This window comes from Podarcis bocagei (genome assembly GCF_964188305.1).
Source record: "Podarcis bocagei genome assembly, chromosome: 16".
Taxonomy (NCBI): Eukaryota; Metazoa; Chordata; class Lepidosauria; order Squamata; family Lacertidae; genus Podarcis; species Podarcis bocagei.
In genome coordinates this window covers 40,302,133-40,325,062 of record NC_138142.1, presented here as the reverse complement: position 1 = coordinate 40,325,062, position 22,930 = coordinate 40,302,133, and the positions used below count along the sequence as shown (strand labels likewise).

The following is a 22,930-nucleotide window of genomic DNA, read 5'->3' as shown; positions in this document are numbered from 1 at the left end:
TAGCCATGTTCAGACATGGGATACAGGACTAGACGGGCCTTCAGTCTCATCCAGCAGAGCTCTCCTTATGCTCTCCATGTCTCCTAGAGCCGAAAGAACTGTGCATATTCCAGAAGCAGGCAGCTATTTGGAGTTTGAGTCTCGGGGATGAACGGCGAGCTCCGAGAGGTCACCTGGGGAAGTTTCCCCTGCGCATCCTTGAAGCCAAGAGAACCCACTTGGCTCATTCAAGCTGCCGGGCTGCTTCCAGGCAGCAGGGAGCAAGCTGGACTCTTAGGAGCGCCCTTCTCCTGAACCCTCGACAGATTGTCTCCTTGCTGTTCATGCCAGCCTCCCGCTTGCCGAAATCCCGACACGCATCTCTGCATGACGGAGCATGCTTGGCAACCCAGCAGGCTGATGATTCACCCTTTTTCTTGGGAGCACAGGATGTGCGGGGAGGGAAGAGTGTTCAAGAGTGTGATTGAACCTCTGAGCGCATATACCGGAACCTGTCTCAGGCCGCCTTCCAAGGAGAGAGTGCTGGCAGCAAGCTGAATGCAGCTGCGTTCATTGACTGCCCATGACCACGGTGGGCGGGCCCAACCAGTATAATTGGCGGCTACTGAGTGGTAGGGTAAAAGTTATGCAGGTCTTATGGGTGGTGGCTGTGAGAATGCAGGGCAAGGCCTGGCAAAGTCACGTTGAGTCGAGTTAGGAGCTGTGAGGCAGGTGTGTGAGAAGTGCAGCGTGTTTTCCACCCTAAAACCCATTGGCTGTCTGCACAGAGAAAAGCTATGTTCTGTGACTTGTATAATTTATGCAAATTAAGGTTGCGCATGAGAGATATACATATATTTATCTCCTACGTTGCATCATTCAAAAAGAAAAAAATAATAATTCTAAACATGGGCTATAGAAAGCCTACTCAGCCACCTATATTGCTGATTTTCAGCAGGGCAGTGTTCCTGCATGTGTTGAAGAATATCTTTGTAACGATGAGGTCTAGGAACGTGCTTTAAAAAGCCCAACAGTTTCTTAGGAACTGAAGTCTGTGCTTATATGCCACAGGCTTTCTGCATTCGTGTGGGATTTCAGTGCATGCTACACAGCTGCCTCATTCCACATGTGTATTGTGAAAACACTGGGGAAGGAGGGCAGAAACTATGATTTTGAGCCTGACCCCTGAGAAAGCCCTTTCTCCACTTTCCTACCCCCCAAATCCATCTTGAGGAAGAAAGGGGTCCTACTCCTAGGGAAGTCAACATCTTACAGCATTGGGTACCCTGGCATTTTATATTATTTATTTGCATGTGTTGGAAAGCTATTAACCTACTCCTGTGGGCAACAAATGATCATTTTAGTCATCAAAGGACCTACGATGCAAATCAGAGAATATAATAAATACAGTATCAAGTCAGGTAGAAATTCGGGCTGATCTGCCTGAGACTGCCTGTTTAATATTTGATGGTACAGTGGTGCCTCGCAAGACGAAAAGAATCCGTTCCATGATTCTCTTCGTCTAGCGGTTTTTTCGTCTTGCGAAGCAAGCCCATTGACGGATTAGCGCTTTTAGCGGCTTAGAAAAGGGGGGGGAGGAAAAAAACCCCCACAGGAACTCGCAAGACATTTTCGTCTTGCGAAGCAAGCCCATAGGAGATTCGTTTTGCGAAGCACCTCCAAAACGGAAAACTCTTTCGTCTAGCGAGTTTTTCGTCTTGCGAGGCATTCGTCTTGCGGGGCATCACTGTACCTGTGCGCTCTCTCTCTCTCCCCCCCCCTGCCCCCGGCCACCGCTGGTGTGTTCCACCCAGGACTACCTTAGGCCAGGGGTGGCTAACTGGCAGCCATGATACCTGTCCTCTGGTAGGGCTGCCATCAATGTTGTTTTCATGTTGCAAAAAACAGAGACTCTGGAATGCTGCCTTCTCTTCTGGATAGTGTCGTACATCTTTCTGTGCCCGAGGAGGTGTGCTCCATAATTGCAAAGCCCTTATGAAGCAGACTGCTCTCTCCTCCTCACCTCACCCATTCCCTAAAGCAGGGGTGGCCAACCAGCTGTCCTCCAGATTTCGTTGTAGTAGAGCTCCCAGCACCGTCCCTCCCTGTTGGTCGGCTGAGAAAGATCTGAAATATTTCCTTGAAGCGTGAATTTGTTTTATTCTGAATTGATGTTTTCATGTGTTGTTTGCTTATTAAATTTATATACCGCCCTTCCTCAAAAGATGTCAGGGCAGTTCACGGAATACAAGATAAAACACAAGTAGATAATTAAACCAAAACACCAAAACCATAATCACACCCCCTTCCCAAAGTCACATTTAAAAGGCTGTAGAATCTGAATCACCCCAAGCCCCTGGTTGAAGAGGGACGTTTTTGCCGGGGGCCTAAAAATAAATAAACAAGGTGCTAGGCGAACCTCCCTGGGGAGGGCATTCCTCAGACAGGGAGCCACTACGAAAAAGGCCCGTTCTCGTTTTGCCGTTCTCCAGTCCTCACGAGGAGGCACACGAAGAAGGGTCTCAGGTGAGCAGCGCAGGGTCTGGGATGGTTTATATGTAAAGCGCTTTGAGATTTGTTCTTTAAAATATAAATTAATATAGAAATCACCATCATCATAATAGTAATAAAAATAAAATTATTTATTATTATTATTTCCGGGATGGGAATGGTGCCTAGACAGTCCATTGTGGCAGCCGCAACCCATGTTTAAGGTGCCATTAGGTGATTAGCTTATATATCTGAGTTTCTGTCACTGAGCTTGCCGAGCCTGGGCCAGATGGATTCACAGTGAGATGGGTTGTGTGTTCTGTGTGTGGAAAAGCACTTAAGCTGTTGGCATCTGGCTGAGTCATATCTCTGTTGTGCGTGTCCCTCAGTTTACACAAGATTTGAGGAATTTGAAGAATCCGGTTGGGCCTGAGTCCGGTATTGATGCTCCTTGATGCTTCGGGCAACAGAGTTAGACTGGGGTGACATTGTGATAAGCCAGTTGTTGACCTCACAACTACGTACTGGCTAAATATATTCTTCAGCTGTGATTCCTGCATTGCAGGGAGTTGGACTAGATGGCCCTTTGGGGTCCCTTCCAACGCTACAATTCTGTACATTTATAGTTACAGTGTTGTTCTCCCTGGACATTTCTATTTCCATATTTCATTCCTATCCTGCCTGCTCTCCATGGAGCCCAGGGTGCCATTTTCTTTCTCACCCCCCCCCCAAAAAAAAGACCCCATTGTTGCAATATCCCTGTGATGGAAGAGGGAAATAACTGAGGGAGCCAGTGTGGTGTAATTGTTAGTGTCGGACTAGGACCAGGGACACCAGGGATTGAATCCCCAGCTCACTCATTCTCGGGTCTAATCTACATCACAGGGTTGTTGTTTAGACGGATGAGGAGGGGGAGAAGCAGGTAAACCACCAAAGATGCATGGAGAAAAAGTTGAGATATACACGGAATAAGTAAGCTAGCTGACAGATTTGTGGCACATTAGGCCATCAATGGCTACTAGCTGTGATGGCTGTATGCTATCTCTGGGATCCTCAGCAGCGTGCCCCTGAGTTCCAGTTTCTGAAAATGGCCAGCAGGGAGAGGTGCTGCTGAGCTTAGATCCTGTTTGTGGGCTTCTCATAGAGCAGAACAGGGTGCTGGGCTAGATGCCCCCCCCCCCCGTGGCCTGATCCAGTTGCAGTGTTCTCCACCTGGCAAGGTTTATGGCTGGGCAGGGTTTTCCTTGAGCAGCTAGGAAAATTGTTTCATAGCAGAGCTCCTCACGTCTTCCTTTTCTTACTTCCAGGGACACCCGGGACAGCAACACTTAAAAAAACGCTCGAGGTAAGTTGCGATTTGGGGGTGGGGGGTGGGGACAACGCAAGAAGCAAAACAACTGCATTCAAAGGATTGCAGGTGTGGGTTCGGAAAGCTCCGCGTTCTTAGAATCAGTTTGCTAACCATCAGTTTTCTATATGGGTGCCGTGTGCAGGAGAGGAATGTTCGGTGCACAGAATATCTTGCCCCAAATAAGCAGGCATTTTAGGCCAAGGATTCCGAATATTGACTTGATTTGATGTATTCGTGTATCACTATATAAATACAGAGTGGGAGCCCAGTCTTTGCCCTTAGGGATATATTTGCGTGCATTTTCCTGGGGAAAGACACAGTTGTCCGAGTTCCAGGTGGGTAGCTGTCTTGGTCCGCCGTAGTCGAAACAAAATAAAAAAATTCCTTCCAGTAGCACCTTAGAGACCAACTAAGTTTTTTATTGGTATAAGCTTTCGTGTGCATGCAACCCATCCGTGCTCTCTTCCTGACAGGTTGGGGCTCCCTCCTGCTTTATAACAGCTCTCCAGAGCAGAAAAACACCTTTCATATCAGACTTGTCTCCCCTCTGTGTCTCCTTGCTCTTGCAGCTAAAGACATCCCTGCCTATGACCTCCACTCTTTCAGCTCCACCCCCCACAGCTGTCTGAAGGCCCCCTGCTCCCTCAGTTTATTCATCATGCTGCCCCATTACCCCTAGAAATGCCTCCCAGAACACTTGGGTGCTGCTGTGTATTCCCCCCCCCCCCTTAAACCTCACGTTTTCTTGAAATTCTTGCACAGTCCCTAGTCTCCATGTCCTCCTGCAACTCAAGTACTAAATAGGTATAATTGTTTTTTTGCTATCTCACTCCATTTATCCCTCCCCCATGTGGAATTTTTAGATTCTACCTGCTCCTGTTCTGAAAAGAAAAGAAAAAGCACATTCCTCTCTTGTTTACCCCACCTTAGTTTTCCTCCCTTTCCCCTTCTGTATCTGTTGTTGCTGTTGTTATTACAGTCCTGCACTCCCTCCCAAAGTAGAGAGTGCTGAACACATCAGTAATATAGTTTAAAATATCATAAAAGTTTTTTTTAAAAAAAAAGTTATAAAAACAGTGATCTCAGGGTTGTCGGCAACAATATCTCTTCAAGCATCAAATGTTAAAAACATTAACATGAATGATTTTCAATTCCTCCTAAAAGTCAGTAATGAGGGAGACAGGGACACTTCATCAGGGCGGGCATTCGAAAGCGGAGAACCACCGCTGAGAAGCCCAGTCATGGGTCAGTGCCAGCCAGGCAGTCCCTAGTGGCTGTACCACCATTAATAAATTGGAAGGGGAATAAGAGGAAAAAGGACTCCTGCCAGGGTACAATCAGTGTCTGGATTGTAAGCCAGCTGGGGCAGGGATCTGTCCTCTCTTTCTGTTCTAAAGCCCCATCGCTTTATAAAGTGTATGGATGCCTCTAGAACAGATGCTAGAACTGCCCCTCCCCAAATCATGGAATTGTAGAGTTGGAAGGGACCACAAGGGTCATCTAGTCCAACCCCCTGCAAGGCAGGACTCTCTTGCCCAATGTGGGACTCGTACCCACAACCCTGAGATTAAGAGTCCCATGCTCCTCCAACTGAGCTATCCCATGTGTGCCAAGTCCCTTCTCTCTTTCCCTCTGCTTATGCCATGGGTTGGCAACTAGCAAACCTATGGGCCAAATCAAGCCCCCTGAAGTTTTATCATCCGTTGTCAGCCAGGGATGGTGAGTCTTGAAACATACAGGATGATACTTAAAATCTCACTGAAGCCTGTATTTCACCTCCCCCCCCCCTTCTCTTTTCTTCTTTGCTTCCGATTCCAGTTGCCAAGTGCCTCTGGGCACTCCTCACAGACAATCAAGAAAGGCCACAGGGGTGTGGACTCCACCGGCGAAACCACGTACAAGAAGGTAAGTGCTCTTTTCCACCTCTCTGTGTCTCCGTCTCCCTCTCTCTTCCCTGGAGTGTCTGTTTGTGTGTGCATGTCCCTCCCTCCCCCTCCGCCCCTCCTCCCTCAGCAGATTCCGCCCAGCAGCCTCCAGCACCTGAGTCACCCGGCTGAGCATAAAAGGCTGGAGCAATCCAGGTAAACGTCAAAACTTTGCAAGCAGCGCTTGATGGTCACATGTCGGGAGATCCCAGGGGCTCAAAGGCCGAACTGTCCCACTGCGGCGTCACTGTCCCAGCACAGAGATTTCTCTTAAGCCTTTGGAAAGAAGGTCCCCGACTTTCCCTCCCAGCCCCCCGCCCCCATTTCAGGAGTTTCTCAATTCCCCCTTGCTGTCGGGAGACAGCACTGGCCAGCCAGCCTGGGATTTCTTGCTCCTTTTTGAACCAAACTATGGTGGACGCGTGTATCTCTTGCCGGCATGCGGGCTGAACGTGGGACTCTTCAGGACCCAACGTAGTTTGACGTTGAACAGCTATGCTCCAGCTCGTTCTGACCCAGAGCCAATTCCCTGCACCTGGATGAAATGGAGGTTGACACGATCAGTCCGTTCCGACGCCTGTCTTTTTCTGTAAGTTGCGGCCTTCTGGGTGGGGATTGCCAATCTCTTCTGGAATTCAAAACATGTGCAAAAGACTCTGGCGACAGGGAAAGGAGGAACTCGTGAATTGTAGTAGAGAGGAGATACTCCTGGCATTTGGGAAGAGTCATCGCTAGTGCTCCCCACATGGATGAGCTGGAGAGGCCGTTCTTAATTCCCTCATAATTTCAGAGTACTTCCTCCTGACATTTACTCGGAGGCTCTTGACTTCTGGCACTGAAGATCAGGCTGCAAATATTTATGTTCCTTTTTTCATTTGTGTGCTCTGGAATCTCACCAGGGCAGCTGTGCTCAAGAGAGAGATCCACTTCCTGTTTCCTTTTGATCTGTTGTTTTGCGCGTTTACCGGCACCCTCCTTCCCCCAAGGCGGTGGGGGTTGGCTTCTTCTTGTGTGGCGTTTGCTCTTCTAGCTCTCCAGTGGCACGCAAATATTGCAACCCCACACGCCTGTTTGTAAATCAAGGTAGGCACTGGAACTTGTAACCAAGAGCGGACGGCCTTTGGTGTGGATTTTCCCCCCTTCCGTCCTGCCCCATATGACCCATCTCCCTAGCTCAGCCTCCTAGTATCAGTCTGTTTATTGGACAGGCATGGGCAATCAGAGTTCTGTGACACAGGCTGTGCCTGTTGCTCAGTTCTGCTTTGCAAAGTGCTTGATAGTACAGGGCGGTTTTATGCTCGGAGTCTTCCAGCACCTCACAAGTCACTGCTAGTTCTGTTTCTTAGCCCAAAGGTACCTAGCGTGGTGCTGTCTGGATGCTGTGGTTTCAGACCGCAACTGCCATCATCCCTGACCATTGATCACGCTGGCTGGGGCTCAGGGTAGCTGGGAGTCCCAACCACATTTGGAGGGCCCCATGCTGGCTAGCCACGTCCAAGCCTCTACATCTATTGGCTCAGGGATCCTTGAGGACAACCCTCTAAGAGTGGGTCCAGTTTGCATTCCCTGTGTTTCAGATTTAGAGAGGCTGAAGTGGAGAGAGTAGGGTTTAACTGAGGGTGTCCATGGCTGTGGAAAGGGCTGTAGCTCAGTGGGTGGAGCATCTGCTTTGCATGCAGAAGGTCCTAGCTTAGCATCTCCAGGCAGGGCTGGGAAAGACACCCTGCCTGAAACCAGAGTTGCTGCTAGTCAGTGCTGACATTACTGAGCAAGATGGACAAGGGACTTGATATAAGGCAAATTCCTACTACAGTGGTACCTCAGGTTAAGTACTTAATTCGTTCCGGAGGTCTGTTCTTAACCACTTTAGCTAATGAGGCCTCCTGCTGCCGCCGTGCCACTGCTGTGCGATTTCTGTTCTCATCCTGAAGCAAAGTTCTTTACCCGAGGTACTATTTCTGGGTTAGCAGAGTCTGTAACCTGAAACGTATGTAACTAACCCGAGGTACCACTGTAAAACTACTGTAGTCCTTTGTTCAGAACCATGAGGACTAGGATCTTCTTTTTAGGTGGAGCATCTGCAGAAGGTCCCAGGTTCAGTCCCCGGTGGCATTTGCAGGCAGGGCTGGGGAAGACTCCATTTCCTGCACCCTGGAGAGCTGCTTCCTATCAGCGGAGACAGTACTGAGCTAAATGGACCAAGGGCCCTACTCGGTATAAGGCAGCTTCTTATGTTCCTATTTAACCTCTTTATTTTTATGTATATCTCACCATCTACGTGCATGGAACTTTTCCACACTGTACAGATAAACAGTCCATAATCCAGTGGTATGCCATTATTCCAGCTGCATGTGCTTGCATTTGGCTAAAGTGGATTGTGGGGGTTAAGAGCTTGCGGCAGAGGCTTTGCAGAAATGGTGGGCTTTGAGGAGGGGGCTGAGGGTAGCGTCACACAGGTACTTCTAAAGGCAGTTTCATACACTTTTGAACTAGCTGGGAGAGGACTTCTGACTCTGCACAGTTAGGCACAATCTCAGCTTGACACCCTTCCTCTGATCCATAAGAAACGCAAGCAGTTCCCTCTCTGGCGTTAGAGTTAGAAACTGGGTGGTGGTGGCTGTTTTAAAAAGCCTCCAGGTTCTCGAGACTTGGGTTCCTGCAGCACCCAGTGCTAGATTCTATTCTGGTGTGGTTCAGTAGCAAAGGCTACTGAGCTTCTTGTTATCTTTTCTCCTCTCCCACCGTGCCCGCCTCCCCCCCAAAAAATCCTCCAGCAAGGAACAGGACTGGTAAGCAGTCCTAACCTTACAATTATCCCTGTGTTGATGAGTCTCCAAGGTGGAGCTGCCTCCACCTTGGATCTTTATCTCAGCAGATTAAAGAGTGAAGCTGAAGCTTTTTTGTCTGACATTGGAGACGAACGATGGCTGTCGAAGGCAGGTCACAGGGTTTCCTTTCATCCTGGGGTTGGGACAGGCGGAAAAACCCCAGCACCAATTTGGCTGCGATCTTCGAAATCTGATCTTGCTTCTTAGGGAGTTTGCATTGGGATGGGAAGGCGGAAAGGAACAAGGAGCAGGGGATTTCCCCGCGAGCAGCTTGTACTGTTGCTAGGAGCCCTGCAAGGAAACTCACACTCTCAAGAACCGTTTGGCACCAGCCTTGCCAATGGGCCCACTTTCCTGGTCTCCTGTGGCGAGCAGGAATCTCCCCTAAGCACCCAGCCTGGAAAACCTCCCCCTCATTTTCATTTTCTTTTAAGGTGACAAATGTCTAACCTGGGTAAAGTAGGAGTTTGAAAAGGTTTCCAGCCAAGGCAAGAAGTTTTGCCTCCTTCCAACCCCACCTAAACCAGCACCACTTTTTCCTTGAGTGTTGTCTTGTAGCGCTGCCTGATGATATCATGGGCCAGTACTTCGTTTGGGGGGCAAATTGAGCTGCCCTGATGGGCCCCACTCTCTGCGTAGCTGCTCTGTCTGGGGAAGTGAAACCCCCACCAGAGCAGGATGAACCTATTTTCCCAGACCCAGGAACCACTCCCAGTTTCTCTGTCTTGTCAAGATTCAGTTTTGGTTTATCCGGCCTTCCTTCAGCTGCTGCAGAGTCCAAAAATGCATGTCTGCAGGCACAATCAGATACTATGTTCTGCCTCCACTGTCAGGTTGCAGGAGGCCTCTAAATGGCTGCTGCTGGGAATTGCAAGTGGGGGGAACGCAAGTTTTTTTTTCTGCTCTGGGGGCATCTGCTTGGCCCCTGTGAGATCAGGAGGCTGAGCTAGACAAGCCTTCACCCTGATCCAGTAGGGCTCTTCTGAGCCCTACGCAAGGCATAGCGAAACAGGGGGATTCACTCCCACGTGTATGGCTGCCAAGTTGGATGGCTTCAGAAGGTGTTTAGAAGGTTCTGAGTGGCTACTAGCTGGCATGGCTATGTTCTGCTTCTGCTCAGAGGCAGCAAGATGCCTCTGAATGCCTGTTGCTGGGAACCACAAGAGGAGAGAGCTGCTGTTGCGTTTGGGAACAGCTTACTGACTTTCCATCGGGGCATCTGGCTGGCCACCAAGAACCGGCTGCTGCACCGGGTGGGCTCCCTTTGGCCCGATTCAACTTCTTGGGTTCTTACGCATTCGTGAAGGATAGCAAACTCTTGCCATCACCCCCAATAGCTAAGTAGAACCTCCGTGTACAAAGGAAGTCTGCCAAGGCTGGATTCTAAGGGCAAAAGGGAGGTGATTTTTCTCCTTTGCGGCTGGCTTGTGCGTTTCCCAGAGGCGCACAGCCTGGCTGGTGTTAGAAATTGCCGAACGAGACGGAACTTGAATCCAGTGAGGCCGTTGTCGGGGTGCGTCCTTCCATCACATTCTCAGACAGGCCCGATAGAAAACAATGAATAATATTGGGCACCGCGCAGCAGGCTTGCCTGGGCGCACCCATTCCCCCAGACAACCATGTGTTTTAAATAGAGCTGGTGCTTCGTTTTTCTCCTCGGTCCTGCAACGTACACAGATTTATCTTGCGTCTCCCTTTTGTGAATTCCTCTGTTTCACAGCATTCAAAACTGGCTGTTGATTTGTGGTGTTCCACCATTTGCCTCTCCTGTCCCCATCAACATTCTGCATGCCTCTAACTTAAGTCAGGCATGGGGAGGAACCTTTGGCCCCCGGATGTTGCTGAACTACAACTCCCATCATGATCCCCCACCACTGACCCTACTCGCTGGGACTGATGGGAGCTGCAGTTAAGCAACACACTGACTTAAGGGTTGTTCTTGGTTACAGTCCATAGTCAGTGAGGGGCAAGTTTATCTGTGAGCCTTGATTCAGACAAACTTCACCCCAAGGAAGATAATCTGAAGTCTGCTTAGTCTCTCCCATATTCTGTCTTAAATCTCTCATCAACGACAAGCTTTGGGACTGTTCAGCATTTTCTTTCTATCCCGTCTCCCGCCTTTTGCTTAACGTTATGCCTGAAGAAGAATTTTGAAAGCTCGAAAGCTTGCTCACAATTGTTAGTCTGTCCAAATAAAGAGGTGTCACCTTATTGTTCCTTTGGCAGCTGCCTATATATTTCCTAGCAAATTGGTAGCCCTGGCCAAGAGCAGTCAAATACCTTCTCAAGGGCCTTTTCTTCCACTCCCTGCCCCCTTTTCATCTTGCCTCCTTGTTGATATGTTTTTGTGTGTGTAAGCCCAATGCCAGGACACCACCACCCTCTCCTTCTCTTGTTAAATATTTGCGAGCCACAGCTGGAGGCGATAATTGTCCAAAAAGCCAGATAAAAGTATAGTACGTAAGCGCTTCTTGCAGACGGAGACGCCTGGAGCCATTTGGAAGATAAGTGGTGATCTGATCTGGGCCTGGCAGTAGCAGATATATATTTACCTGGATTTTGTGTTAAATGCAGCAGCTTTTATGTTTTTTGTGGGGGGACGGGATGGGGACGGTTTGCGTCATGAGGTTCCAGCAGAGTTCCCAAGGCAGATTTATTTTATATCTAAAGGATGTGTATATTGCTTTTTCTTTTAAGGAAAGCCAAAACGCAGCCATAAAATCTCAATTAAAATACCTGAATGAGCACCTTGAACTTGGCTTAGTAGCTAACTGGCAGCCAGCGCAGTTCTTTTCAGCATCAGTGTTCTGCATGCATTCTAAGAAGCTCTGCCGAGCAAAAGCCCGTTGCCATGTTCTGCACCGGCTGGGCTTCTTTCATTATTTTGCAGACTAAACTGCCTATTTTAAAATGCAACAGAAAGTCTTGTGGAACCTTTCTCGAAAGGCTGATGGATTTATCGCAGCAGAAGCTCCTGCAGGCTGTAGTTGAACTATGAAATTCACTCCCACAGGAGGAAGTGATCGCTTACAGCAGATGCTTCAAAAGAGGATTAGACAAATTCATGGAGGAGGAGAGGGCTATTGAGGGCTGCTAGCTGGGATGGCTATGCTCTTGAAAGACCTACATTGGCTCCCAGTATGTTTCCGAGCACAATTCAAAGTGTTGGTGCTGACCTTGAAAGCCCTAAACGGCCTCGGCCCAGTATACCTGAAGGAGCGTCTCCACCTCCGTCGTTCTACCCGGACACTTGAGTTCCATCGCCGAGGGCCTTCTGGCGGTTCCCTCCCTGCGAGAAGCCAAGTTACAGGGAACCAGGCAGAGGGCCTTCTTGGTGGTGGCACCCGCCCTGTGGAACGCCCTCCCACCAGATGTCAAAAAAGAAAAACAACTACCAGACTTTTAGAAGACATCTGAAGGCAGCCCTGTTTAAGGAAGCTTTTAATGTTTGACAGACTATAGTATTATAATATTTTGTTGGAAGCTGCCCGGAGTGGCTGGGGAAACCCAGCCAGATGGGCGGGGTATAAATAAATTATTATTATTACAGTGGTGCCCCGCAAGACGAATGCCTCGCAAGATGGAAAACTCGCTAGATGAAAGAGTTTTCCGTTTTGGAGGTGCTTCGCAAAACGAATCTCCTATGGGCTTGCTTCGCAAGACGAAAATGTCTTGCGAGTTCCTGCGGGGGTTTTTTTCCTCCCCCCCCCCTTTTTCTAAGCTGCTAAAAGCCGCTAATAGCGCTAATCCGTCAATGGGCTTGCTTTGCAATACGAAAAAACCGCTAGACGAAGAGACTCACAGAACAGATTCTTTTTGTCTTGCGAGGCACCACTGTATTATTATTATTATTATTATTATTATTATTATTATTCACAGTTAGAGGCAGCAATGCTTCTGAATACCACTTGCTGGAGAACACAGCAGGGGGAGGGCTCTTGTCCTCAAATGCTCCTCATGGGTTTCCCACAGGTCTGGTTGACCAGCCATTGGCCGGATCCAGCAGCCTTTTATGTTTGTACCTTATCAGCCATAGGTGTTTTCTTCAGTTGGTAGGTAGCTTCAACATCAGTGTAGATGGGGAAGGAGAGATGGCAAATTGGCGGGTCACTTGGCCCTGAAATGTCAGCAGCACAGCTTGTGACGATTCACTAAGTGCACCTTCACAATACTTGGTAAGGGTAGGATAGCTCCAACGCAGCCTTTCCCAAGCTGGAGCCCTCCAGATGTTTTGGACTGCAGCTGGCACAGCCACATCTTGTGGTCAACTCTAGTTCAGCAGTGTTGTGTGAAGTTCTCATAGGAATAAGACCGCTGAATCAGGCCAGCGCCCCATCCTGTTCTCACGGTGGCCAGTCAGATTCCTTTAGGAAACCTTCAAGCAAGACCTGCTGTAATGGCTATGAGTTACTCGTGCGTAAACTGGTGCCTCTCTAGGCTAATTTGCCTTGTTAAACCTTTCTGACTGCACAGCCCTTGCTCATTGCGGCTGCCTCAGTCGCTGGCAGAATCCGTCAGTGGGCGTTTCTTGAACCTCTTCCAACATAAAAGTTGTTTGACACCCAGTCTCCTCCTCCTCTCTTCTGCGCAGGGAGGGCGTGGGCAGCGGAGGACCTGGGCTCTCCTCACTGACGTCCAGTGAAGAGTCCTGGAGCCCTCCCTCCGATTCCCCCCTCTGCCCCCCTTTCTCCCTGGTGTTGCGCTGATTAGCTTCCCCCTCTACTGAGTTGTTTCTTCCCCTGCTGCTGGGTCCTTCGCCAGCATCATCTGGGAGCCTCCCCTTCGCCTCTCGCTCCGATGTCAGTTCCCTGACACCTGAGCCCAAGAGCAACTCTCTCTCCTGCAGTTTCCAGCAGCGGATATTCAGAAGCATTAGTGCCTCTGACCATGGAAGCCGAGCAGAGCTATCCTGGCTAGTAGCCCTGGGTAGTCACGTCCTCCCTAAATTTGTCCATTCTTCTTTTAAAACCATCCCAAGTTGGTGGCCATCCCTGCTTCCTGTGGGAGCGACTTCCACAGTTGAACTATCGTTTTTCAAAATCGTTTTTATTTGATTTCACAAGTACTGTACTTAACCCGAGGTACCACTGTACCAAATACATTTCCATATAAAGAGATTTCTCTGAATCTCGAGACTTCCTCCCCATCCCCTCCATGGGTCCTGTTGTCAACATTTTCAACTGCATGTTATTTCATAATCTACCATATTTTTCGCCCCATAGGACGCACTTTTTCCCCTCCAAAAATGAAGGGGAAATCTGGGTGCGTCCTATGGGGCGAATGCAGGCCTTCGCTGAAGCATGGAGAGCGAGAGGCATCGGTGCGCACCGACCCCTCTCGCTCTCCAGGCTTCGGGCAGATATCCGCAAGCCTTGCAAGCCCGGTGGGAGTTCCCGCGGGCTCACAAGGCTTGCGGGCAGCAGCCTGCAGCACCCGTGAGTGTCCGCAAGCCTTGCGCGCCCGGCAGGAGGTCCCGCCAAGCGCGCGAGGCTTGGGGCAGCAGCCTGTCGCCCGAAGCACGGGGAGCCCTCCGGAGGGTGCCCCGTGCTTCGGGCAGGTGAGCGCAAGGCTTGGGGCGGCAGCTAGGGCGGGGGGGGGGGAATAATTTTTTTTAATTCATTTTCCCCCCAAAAAACGAGGTGCGTCCTATGGGCCGGTGCGCCCTATAGGACGAAAAATACGGTATATTTTATATCTACCCATATTGTCCATAGTGTTTGTTACATTACTAGTGAGATTAAAATCCGACTGATGTTTTCATCTGCGTGCAGTGCTCTCCTAAATAAATTATAAACTTTTCCTATTCTTGAAGTTTTTGTCCTCTTGGTCCCTGAGCTTTTCCAGTCAGTTTTGCCATTTCTGCGTAGTCTTAACATCTTGGCTTGCCATTTCTCTCTGGTAGGGACTCTTTCTTCTTTCCATCTCTGGGCTAGTGGCATCTCTGCTGCTGTTGTCACATACATAAAGAGTATTTTCTGTTCCTTTCGGATATCGGTACATATAATTCCTAATAAAAAGGCTTCTAGGTTTTTTACAAAAGTTATTTTAAACATTTATTTTCAGTTCATTATATATCATTTCCCAGAAATCCTTTATTGCCTTACATGACCACTACATATGATAAAAGGTACCTTCTTTTTAACTATCAGCAGCCACAATTATCCCTTTCCCATTCTCCTACAGAGGAGTTTTCAAAATGCTTTAGTCAGCAGGGTTAGGGTAAAATTTGGAGTTTCCAAAAGCGTGGTGGAATGCTGACGTTCTTCGCTTGCGTCCAAAAGAACGTGCTTGGGGGTGTCCTGCGGAATCCTACATAGGAGACACTAATGCCAGTTCTCTGTTTCCCCCTCCAGACAACTTCGTCGGCCCTCAAAGGTGCCATCCAGCTTGGGATCACCCACACGGTGGGGAGCCTGAGCACCAAGCCAGAGCGAGATGTCCTCATGCAAGACTTCTACGTAGTGGAGAGCATCTTCTTCCCGGGGTAAGTGTTTTTACATTTTCCAGTTGTCCCCATCTTGAGTGCAGGCAGCAGGCGGGGCATGGCAGAATGGAGTCCAGCGACACTTTTTAAAAATGGCAAAACCAATAGAAATAAAACAGGCACCAAGCTGTGAGCCCTGGAAGAGTCTGTGCTTCACACGCAGAAACTCCCAGCTTCAACCTCTGGCGTTTCCATCTCAGGGAGCAGGTTCCAGGACACATGTTGCTTGGCTTGAGACCCAGGAAACAGAGGATGCTACCTAATACCGAGTCAGACCACTGGCCGGACTAGCTTAGTATTGTCCACACTGACTGGTAGCAGCTCTCCTGAGTAGCTGGCAGGTGACATCCCCAGCCGTACCTGGAGATGCCGGGGACTGAACTTGGGGAGCCACCAGTGATCTTACCACTGACTTTCCTCTAAAAATAAAGTAATTCTAGTCCTCATGGTTTGGGATAAAGGAATGTTTTAAACAGGAAGCTGGTTGAGTCAAGCCATTGATCCATCTAACTCAGTGTAGTCTACACTGACTGGCAGCAACACTCCAGGGTTTCCCAAAGGGATTCTCTCCCCACCCCCTGCCCCAGCAGATGCCATGGGGATTGAGGCAGGTACGCTATCACTCAGCCACAGCCCTTTCCATAAAATATGCCCCTTCCCTGAATTTTGCTAGTCAGGGTAGGCAGTATTGGACACAGTGGGCCAATGGTCTGTCCCAGTATAAGATCCCAGCTGACTAGGTAGCTCAGAATTTGAGGCTGTGGACAAAACATTAAGGCACAGGGGCCTTGAGCCTCCAAGGGAACTTGCAGCCATCCAGATGTTTTGGGCTTCCACCTCTCATTAGTTTATTTACAGCATTTGAATCTCACCCCATTTCATAGTATTTTCTGGGCTGCTTGCAATAAATGCCTTTTAACAAATCCATTGGCACGCAATATAAGAAACAAACCATTTTAAAAGGGGGGATTCAAAAACACAACAGACTAGAGCTACTTGCACCTCCAATGTTATAAACAGAGTTAAAGAAAAGGGGTCCCAGGCCCAGTGTGACCTATAGTCAAAGATGATGGGCATTGGAGTCCAGGAGTGTCTGGGGGGGATGCAAGTTTCCCACCCCACTGGAAGAAGAAGAGCCCCATTTTTGGGGGGTCGCCACTGTTTATACTTTGTGGCACATAGACTCAGAGGCTAAGGGACACCGTTTCTCCAGAGCTCAGCAGTCTTCAGCAAAACTCTTGCAAGGAACCCTGGTGGCTTCCCTGGAAAGCTTACTAGCGGTTCCACATAAATGACAGACTGGTGTCCCTGCGGCACATTCTTGGGGGCATCTTTAGCTCACACAGGGGTGAAGGCATGGCTCAGCGGGCCAGTGTGGGCCAACGATGCTCCTTAGGGCCTTCCCAGAACCCTCTGCGCTGTGTACCAGTTTCATAGCAGAGCCACAGATACAGACGCACTGATACGGAAAGTGACCATGCAGGTAGAAGGTTTGAGAACTAGCCGCTTTTAGCAGATGGCGATGACTCAGAAAGAGCGTGGAGCTCATTTGCCTCTGTCCTCTCAATCTCCAGTGAAGGCAGCAACCTCACCCCGGCCCATCACTACAACGATTTCCGCTTCAAAACCTATGCTCCTGTCGCCTTCCGCTATTTCCGTGAACTGTTTGGGATCCGGCCGGATGACTACCTGGTGAGTGGAGGCAGGTGCCTGACAGTTTTTTTAAAAGAATTCCCCATCTTCTCTCTGGACAGAGATGAGTTGTGACGGGGTGGAGTGGGTAGATTTCAGTCTGACTGCTGCACTTAAAATGGGAAGAACAGAGGTTCCTCTGGTGGAGTGATCGAGATCAGTCTCTGTACACTTTGAGTGGCATTGAGCAGGAACAAGCAACTCCCTGAGCATTGGGAGCTGGCTTGGAGGAAGAGCGCCACTGGGATGTCTTTCGGTTGCCGTTCGTTATTGTGGGGCTGTAACTCAGCCTTGCATGTAAAAACTCTCAGGTTTTAACCCCTACCATCTCCAGGTGGGGCTGGGGATGCCCCTTGTCCGAAACTCTGGCATTGTGTCCAGAGAGGCAGGGCTAGAAGCCTGTGAGAATGTCCTCCTCCATTTCTTCTGTTGCCTCCTCTCCCCGCAGTGCTCCCTTTGCAGTGAGCCCCTCATCGAGCTCTCCAACTCTGGAGCCAGCGGCTCCATCTTCTACGTCTCCAGCGACGACGAGTTCATCATCAAAACAGTTCAGCACAAAGAGGCAGAGTTCTTGCAGAAGCTGCTGCCGGGTTACTACATGGTGAGTCAGCTGAGAGGGAGAGCCGGTCAGCTTGGGGTGCGACAGAACAATCCGATGTTGTCTCCCTGGTTTTTTCTTTTTAAAGCCGCATACGATGAATGAGAGGTTTTATTAAATATAATGATGCTTAAGCTACTCTTCATTCTGGGAGGGGTGACTTTTTGGGACCTATCCAGCTCCGAAATTGTTATTATCTTTATTTCCCTTTGACTTTGCAATGAGAACTTTTGTTTTTCTCCCCCCTCCCTGACCCCGCTATTGCAGAACCTGAACCAGAACCCCCGGACCCTCCTCCCCAAGTTCTACGGCCTCTACTGTGTGCAGGCTGGCGGCAAGAACATCCGGATTGTGGTGATGAACAACCTGCTGCCCCGCTCAGTGCGCATGCACCAGAAGTACGACCTGAAAGGCTCCACCTACAAGCGCCGGGCTTCCCAGAAGGAGCGGGAGAAGGTCTTCCCCACCTACAAGGACCTGGATTTCATGCAGGACATTGCCGACGGCCTCTTCCTGGACGCTGACATGTACAGCGCCTTGTGCAAGACCCTGCAGAGAGACTGCTTGGTACGTGGGAGAAGGAAAGTTGATTCCACCTAAGGCTCGGGGGTCACCAGGCAGCTTCTGCTCACACTCTGAGTTGCGGCAGCTGGGGCCTCTGAGCAGGTGTGGAGCTTGCAAATGTAAAGAAAGTACTGTGGAACCTCAGTTTTCGAGTGTCTCGGGAGCTGAACGATTCAGAACCCGAACGCCGAAAACCCGGAAGTAATTGCTTCCGTTTTTGAACATGCCTTGGAAGTCGAATGGCTTCCGCTGCATGTATTTCCATTTTTTCAATGGATTTTGCTGGCCGCCCATTGATCCTCGGTTTTCAAATGTTTCAGAAGTTGAACGGTCTTCCAAAATGGATTATGTTCGAAAACTGTACTAAAAAAATGGCCAGGAACAAACAACATATCATAGACTCCCCTTTTCTAGCTCAGGGGAAGGAAATTTGATGCTTGCTAAATCAAGCTGGATTCTAGCTCCCATGGGGTGGGCCACAAGTTCCGCATACCTCAATCTAGTTAGATCCTGGTTCTTAGAACATACCGGCGGCACTGTTACCTGTGTGCTTTTGATACTTCAGGTTTTGCAGAGCTTCAAAATCATGGACTACAGCTTGCTCGTGGCAGTCCACAACCTCGACCTGGCTCAGCGGGAGCGCGCCGTGGCGGATGGGGCGGCCGTGGCGGACACGCGGCGGCCAGCCCCCCAGAAGGCCCTGTACTCCACAGCGATGGAGGCCATCCAAGGGGAAGCCCGGCGAGGCGGCACCATTGAAACAGATGACCAGTAAGTCTCTGGCCGCTTTGGAACGGGGGTGCCCAGCCAACCAGGCGAGAAGCAAGATCTGAGTCCCTTTGAGAAGAGCCTGGTTTTGTTGCCGGCACCGAATTATGCAGATGAAGGACATCTGCGTATTTATCTTTGTGCAACATTTCATGCTGATGGGAAAAGTGGGCTGTAGCTGTCCTAGAGAGCAGGTTGGAGCTCTAAATTTCATGGGGGCTTGTGGGGGTTGGCAGCACCTCAACAACTATCCTTTGGAATGGGGGCCCCAGAGTTCACCTGCCAGAGTCTTCACTTTTCCTCCTGCATCTGTTATCTCCAAGGAAGCTGCCCTATGCCAGATCAGTTACGTTTCAGAAGCAGGTCTCTGAAGCTAAATTGCTCTGAATTCATAAGAGGTGCATGGACTGATAGATGCTTGGACTGATAATTCTAACCTATAGGAGCCATGGCCGGGGGGGGCAGGCAGATGCTCGGCGGAGAGGTGCTAACCTCTGTCCTCTGTGTTGTCTTGTGAAGTCCAGGCCCTGGATCCCGTGAGCTGCTCCTTCCCCTCGGAGGCTCCTTAGATCAGCCGTTAAACCAGCCCAACTCAGTGCATTTCCAGCTGCTTTGGGGGTTTCCGGGAGTCGTTCATCTCAAATGACTGGAGGGAGCAGCAGGTTTGGGGAAGACCGTGTGACAGCCGAGCAGCAGTTACCTCGGCCTCAACCCTCACAAAGCCTTTTGTTCAAGAGCTTTCCAAATGCCTCTCCCCAAAACTGTTGACCTGGCTGTTCTCACGCTGCGAGCCAGTCCTTTCCCCGCTTTGTGTGGGGGCATTTGGCCAAGGGGCAAGCCAGGCCTGACTGTTGCCAATGGGCTCTGCGTGGGGCTGAACCACAGGGGTGGGAGCAGTGGGGGGAAATGCCTTTGGGCTGGGCTGGGGCACCTTCTGAGACTGGACTCTTTTTTCTTTTTCTCTTGCCCAGAATGGGAGGGATCCCGGCCCGGAACGCCAAGGGAGAGAGGCTGCTTCTCTACGTGGGGATCATCGACGTGCTGCAATCTTACAGGTGAGGAGTCTCCAACTTTGTATCGTGATGGCTTTGCTCGGCTTCCACAGTTGCAGGCTTCTGAATACCAGTTGCTGGAAACCCCAGGAAGTGATTGTTGTGCTCAAATACTCCTTGTGGGTTTCCCACAGGCATCTGGTCAGCCAGGGTGAGAACAGGATGCTGGACTAGATGGGCCATTGGCCTGATCCTGCAAGTCTCTTCTTATGTTCCTACCGCTTCGTCCAGCCATTGCCAACCTGGGGCCCTCCAGAGGTTGCTGGACTACAATTCCCATCATCCCTGACAAGCACAGATGGCAAAAGCTGGAGGCCAAATGCAGCCTTCTGGACTTCTCTGCCCAGCCCTTAGGACTCGCCCACCAAAGGAACTCTTCCCCTTGAGAACTGTGGTCGTGCCTCTTGCTTGGCTAGATGGGGAGAGGTGCCTTTGTGTGTGTGTGTAAAGGTTTTTGGCATCTGCATAGCTGGAATGTACAAAGACCGGCCCATTGCCCCTCCTGCTCTGTCCTCTGGCCCCATCCACCACTGGCGTGTGTGCCCTCACTCCCAAACTCTTGCCACGCAGAAGAAAACAGCCCTTGGGTTGACAAATAGTTCCCCACCTCTGATGTGGCTAACCTCTGGCTCTCCAGCTGTGGCTAGACTCCCAATTCCCACCTAGAAGTTAGAGGACTCCTCTGAAAGGGACAGGACTTGGCCTTCCCTAAGGGCTGAGCTTTTCTGCTTTGGGATTTTATCTCAAGTCCAAGGAAAACTGCTGCCTTGCATTCCCCTAGATACAAAACTTACTGTGGCTGTGAGGAGATGCAATCAGTTCAGCAGGCCAAAGCATAACAGTTAAAGCCGTCAGAGGGGAACCCAAAGAGGTGCAGGGCTGCCTTCGCCGCCTAGGAAATGGCGACGGGCAAGCGATGAATCTCCTGCTCGCTGGAAGTAATTAAGACTGACGAAGCAGGCTGAGCGGGCAAGCCCTCGCAAATTAGGCTGCAGATCGGGTTGAGTTGTTGTGCCGAGGGAAGTGTACAGGAAGTGATAACATGGGCTGGGAGTCAGGCGAGAGGAAAGGGAGCAGGCGGTGGCTTGCTCTGGCCAGGAATTTACTCAGCGTATTGCACGGTTAGCAAAGTGTTTCTGTGGCGTCAAGGCAACAAACCACTCAGTGGTGAGTTGCAGCCAGTTAAACTTCAGAGTTGAGGGATGTGTGCATGTGTTTGCAGGAAAAAAACCACAAAAGTAGAAATCTGCCTGCTTTGTGTTTGAGATTCGAGGCTAACCAGACATGTTTAGAATCAGCCATTTTATTTATTAAGAATTGGGGGAATAGCAAAACCAGGGGATCCAGGAGCAGACAAGATAATCCTCCTGGCGAGGCCTAGAGCATCCCTCTGGAAGGAAGTTGAATTTGGGAGGCTTGGATTACAGGCAAGATGGATGGCAGGCCAGTGGACAAAACATGGGGTTAGGAAGAGTGGAAGGTTGCTTTGTCTCCTCCTCTTCTCCCCTCCCTCCAAGAAATGCACTGAATTTAAAATCTGCGAGGCTAACTTGTCCCCACCTTTCAAAATCTTCCTCACTAGGTTCATTAAGAAGTTGGAGCACTCGTGGAAAGCCCTTGTTCATGATGGGGTGAGCAGCCAAAACCCACTTCTTCTTGTTGGTCTGTCTTGTCTGGGAAGTGCTGGGTGGGGACGATTGTTTGATTTTCCTCTGAAGAGGGAGGAAAGGGAGGGTGTAAAGGAGAGAGAGAGAACCCTATTCCCTTCCCCCCGCTTTTGTATGTCATTTTGGGCTGTCATTTCTTTGGGGGGATGGGGGGGGGGACCCGAGCCTGCAGATGCAAGGATCCAGTCATTTTGTGGCGTTTTTTATTTGTTAGCTGCCTTGAGGTTCTTCCTAGAGCTAGATGGTGTAATAGTTTGTTGTTGTTTTCAGTAAATAGAATGAAGCTTTTGGGGTGGTTTCTCCAGAGAAGCCCACCTGACACCAAACATCTTTTTGGGCACCAGTTTTTGATTTCTTTTCTGGCGTACAATGGGCCATTTTGATAAGAATTATCAGTTTCTGGTCAATTTTTTTCTGGCCATGTATTGCGTAGATGTCAGCTTTTGAGGTGGCTTTCTTGTAGTATGTGGGCAAATTGTTGCTGGTTTTATTCCGATTTAAATTTTGTTGCCTTGGTTGTTTTTTTGTTTAAAGTCCCTCACCCCTGCTTTCATCCTTGTTTACTTGATGTGACTCTTTGCCGTTTGGCTCTTCATTGCTGTTTTGCAGGACACGGTTTCAGTTCACCGGCCCAGTTTTTACGCGGAAAGGTTCCAGCGGTTCATGTGTAACGTTGTCTTCAAGAAAATCCCTTGTAAGTTACTTAGGTTCACTGGTCATAAACGTACCCTGTTCTGGGTGGGTAGAGCTCTAGCAGGCTTTTCTGGGGGCCCTCTGAAAATAGCGTGACAATTCTGCTGCATCGGTGCCTTGGAAGGATTCCCAGCAGACCCAAAATAAACCCTGCCATACATGATGGTACATGGTCTAAGCAGTTCTTAGCCCAGGCCATGGGACTTTTGCCTCTCCAGATGTTTGCAGGACTCCTATCATCATTCCTATAATCATCATCATCATCATTATTATTATTATTATATTTACTTTCTGCCCTTCCTCCCAAAGGAGCCCAGGGAGACAAACATCAAAAAGTTAGAGCGGTACAAATTAAAAAGAATTGCAGAGTTAAGACAATAAGAAACCCTTGGAGCTTCTAAAAAACCTTGACAAGCAATAGCCATGCTGGCTGATGGGAGTCCAACAGCGCCCAGAAGGCCGCAGGTGGTCAAGAAGCCATTGAAACCTCTCGGTTTGGCTTTTTGGTTGGGATGTTTAGGGAGAGAGGCTGAAGCTCAGTCACAGTGCCAGGCTTTGCCTGTCGATGGCCCCTGGGTTGACTGTCCAGCCTATCTGGTTAAAGCTGCCGCGCTTGAGGAGACCTCTGAAAGCTGCTGCCTGTTTGAGCACGTGACCCTGGTGACGATGAACCAGTGGCCTGACTTTGGAACAAGGCAGCTCCCGCAGCCCCGGCTTCAGAGCCAGTGAGCTGATGGATCAGGCCCCCCGTGTCTTGAAGTGAAGGTTCAGGCCCCAACACCTTATCTGTTTCATTTATTTGTTGCATTCTGTGCCACCTTTTTTTCTCTTAAGGAGCT

General features: G+C 49.7%; 1 protein-coding gene across 14 annotated transcripts in view; it reads left to right on the top strand.

The window, feature by feature from the left end:
* The window catches only part of PIP5K1A (phosphatidylinositol-4-phosphate 5-kinase type 1 alpha), a 46,881-nt gene that overhangs the window by 12,901 nt on the left and 11,050 nt on the right, over window positions 1-22,930 (top strand). For 12 of the 14 annotated variants that reach the window (XR_014002696.1, XR_014002697.1, XM_081173569.1 and 9 more), the window contains 10 exons: window positions 3,777-3,814; window positions 5,639-5,725; window positions 14,927-15,057; window positions 16,632-16,749; window positions 17,198-17,350; window positions 17,615-17,914; window positions 18,477-18,682; window positions 19,651-19,734; window positions 21,314-21,362; window positions 22,008-22,092. Coding sequence is in view for 12 of the 14 variants with exons in the window: in XM_081173569.1 (XP_081029695.1) it covers window positions 3,777-3,814; window positions 5,639-5,725; window positions 14,927-15,057; window positions 16,632-16,749; window positions 17,198-17,350; window positions 17,615-17,914; window positions 18,477-18,682; window positions 19,651-19,734; window positions 21,314-21,362; window positions 22,008-22,092 (1,251 nt within the window). In the remaining 2 variants the exon portion in view is untranslated. Of the gene's footprint in view, window positions 1-2,858; window positions 2,908-3,776; window positions 3,815-5,638; window positions 5,726-5,837; window positions 6,335-14,926; window positions 15,058-16,631; window positions 16,750-17,197; window positions 17,351-17,614; window positions 17,915-18,476; window positions 18,683-19,650; window positions 19,735-21,313; window positions 21,363-22,007; window positions 22,093-22,930 lie in introns of those variants that run through there. The other 2 variants (XM_081173570.1, XM_081173572.1) reach the window with 2 other exon arrangements.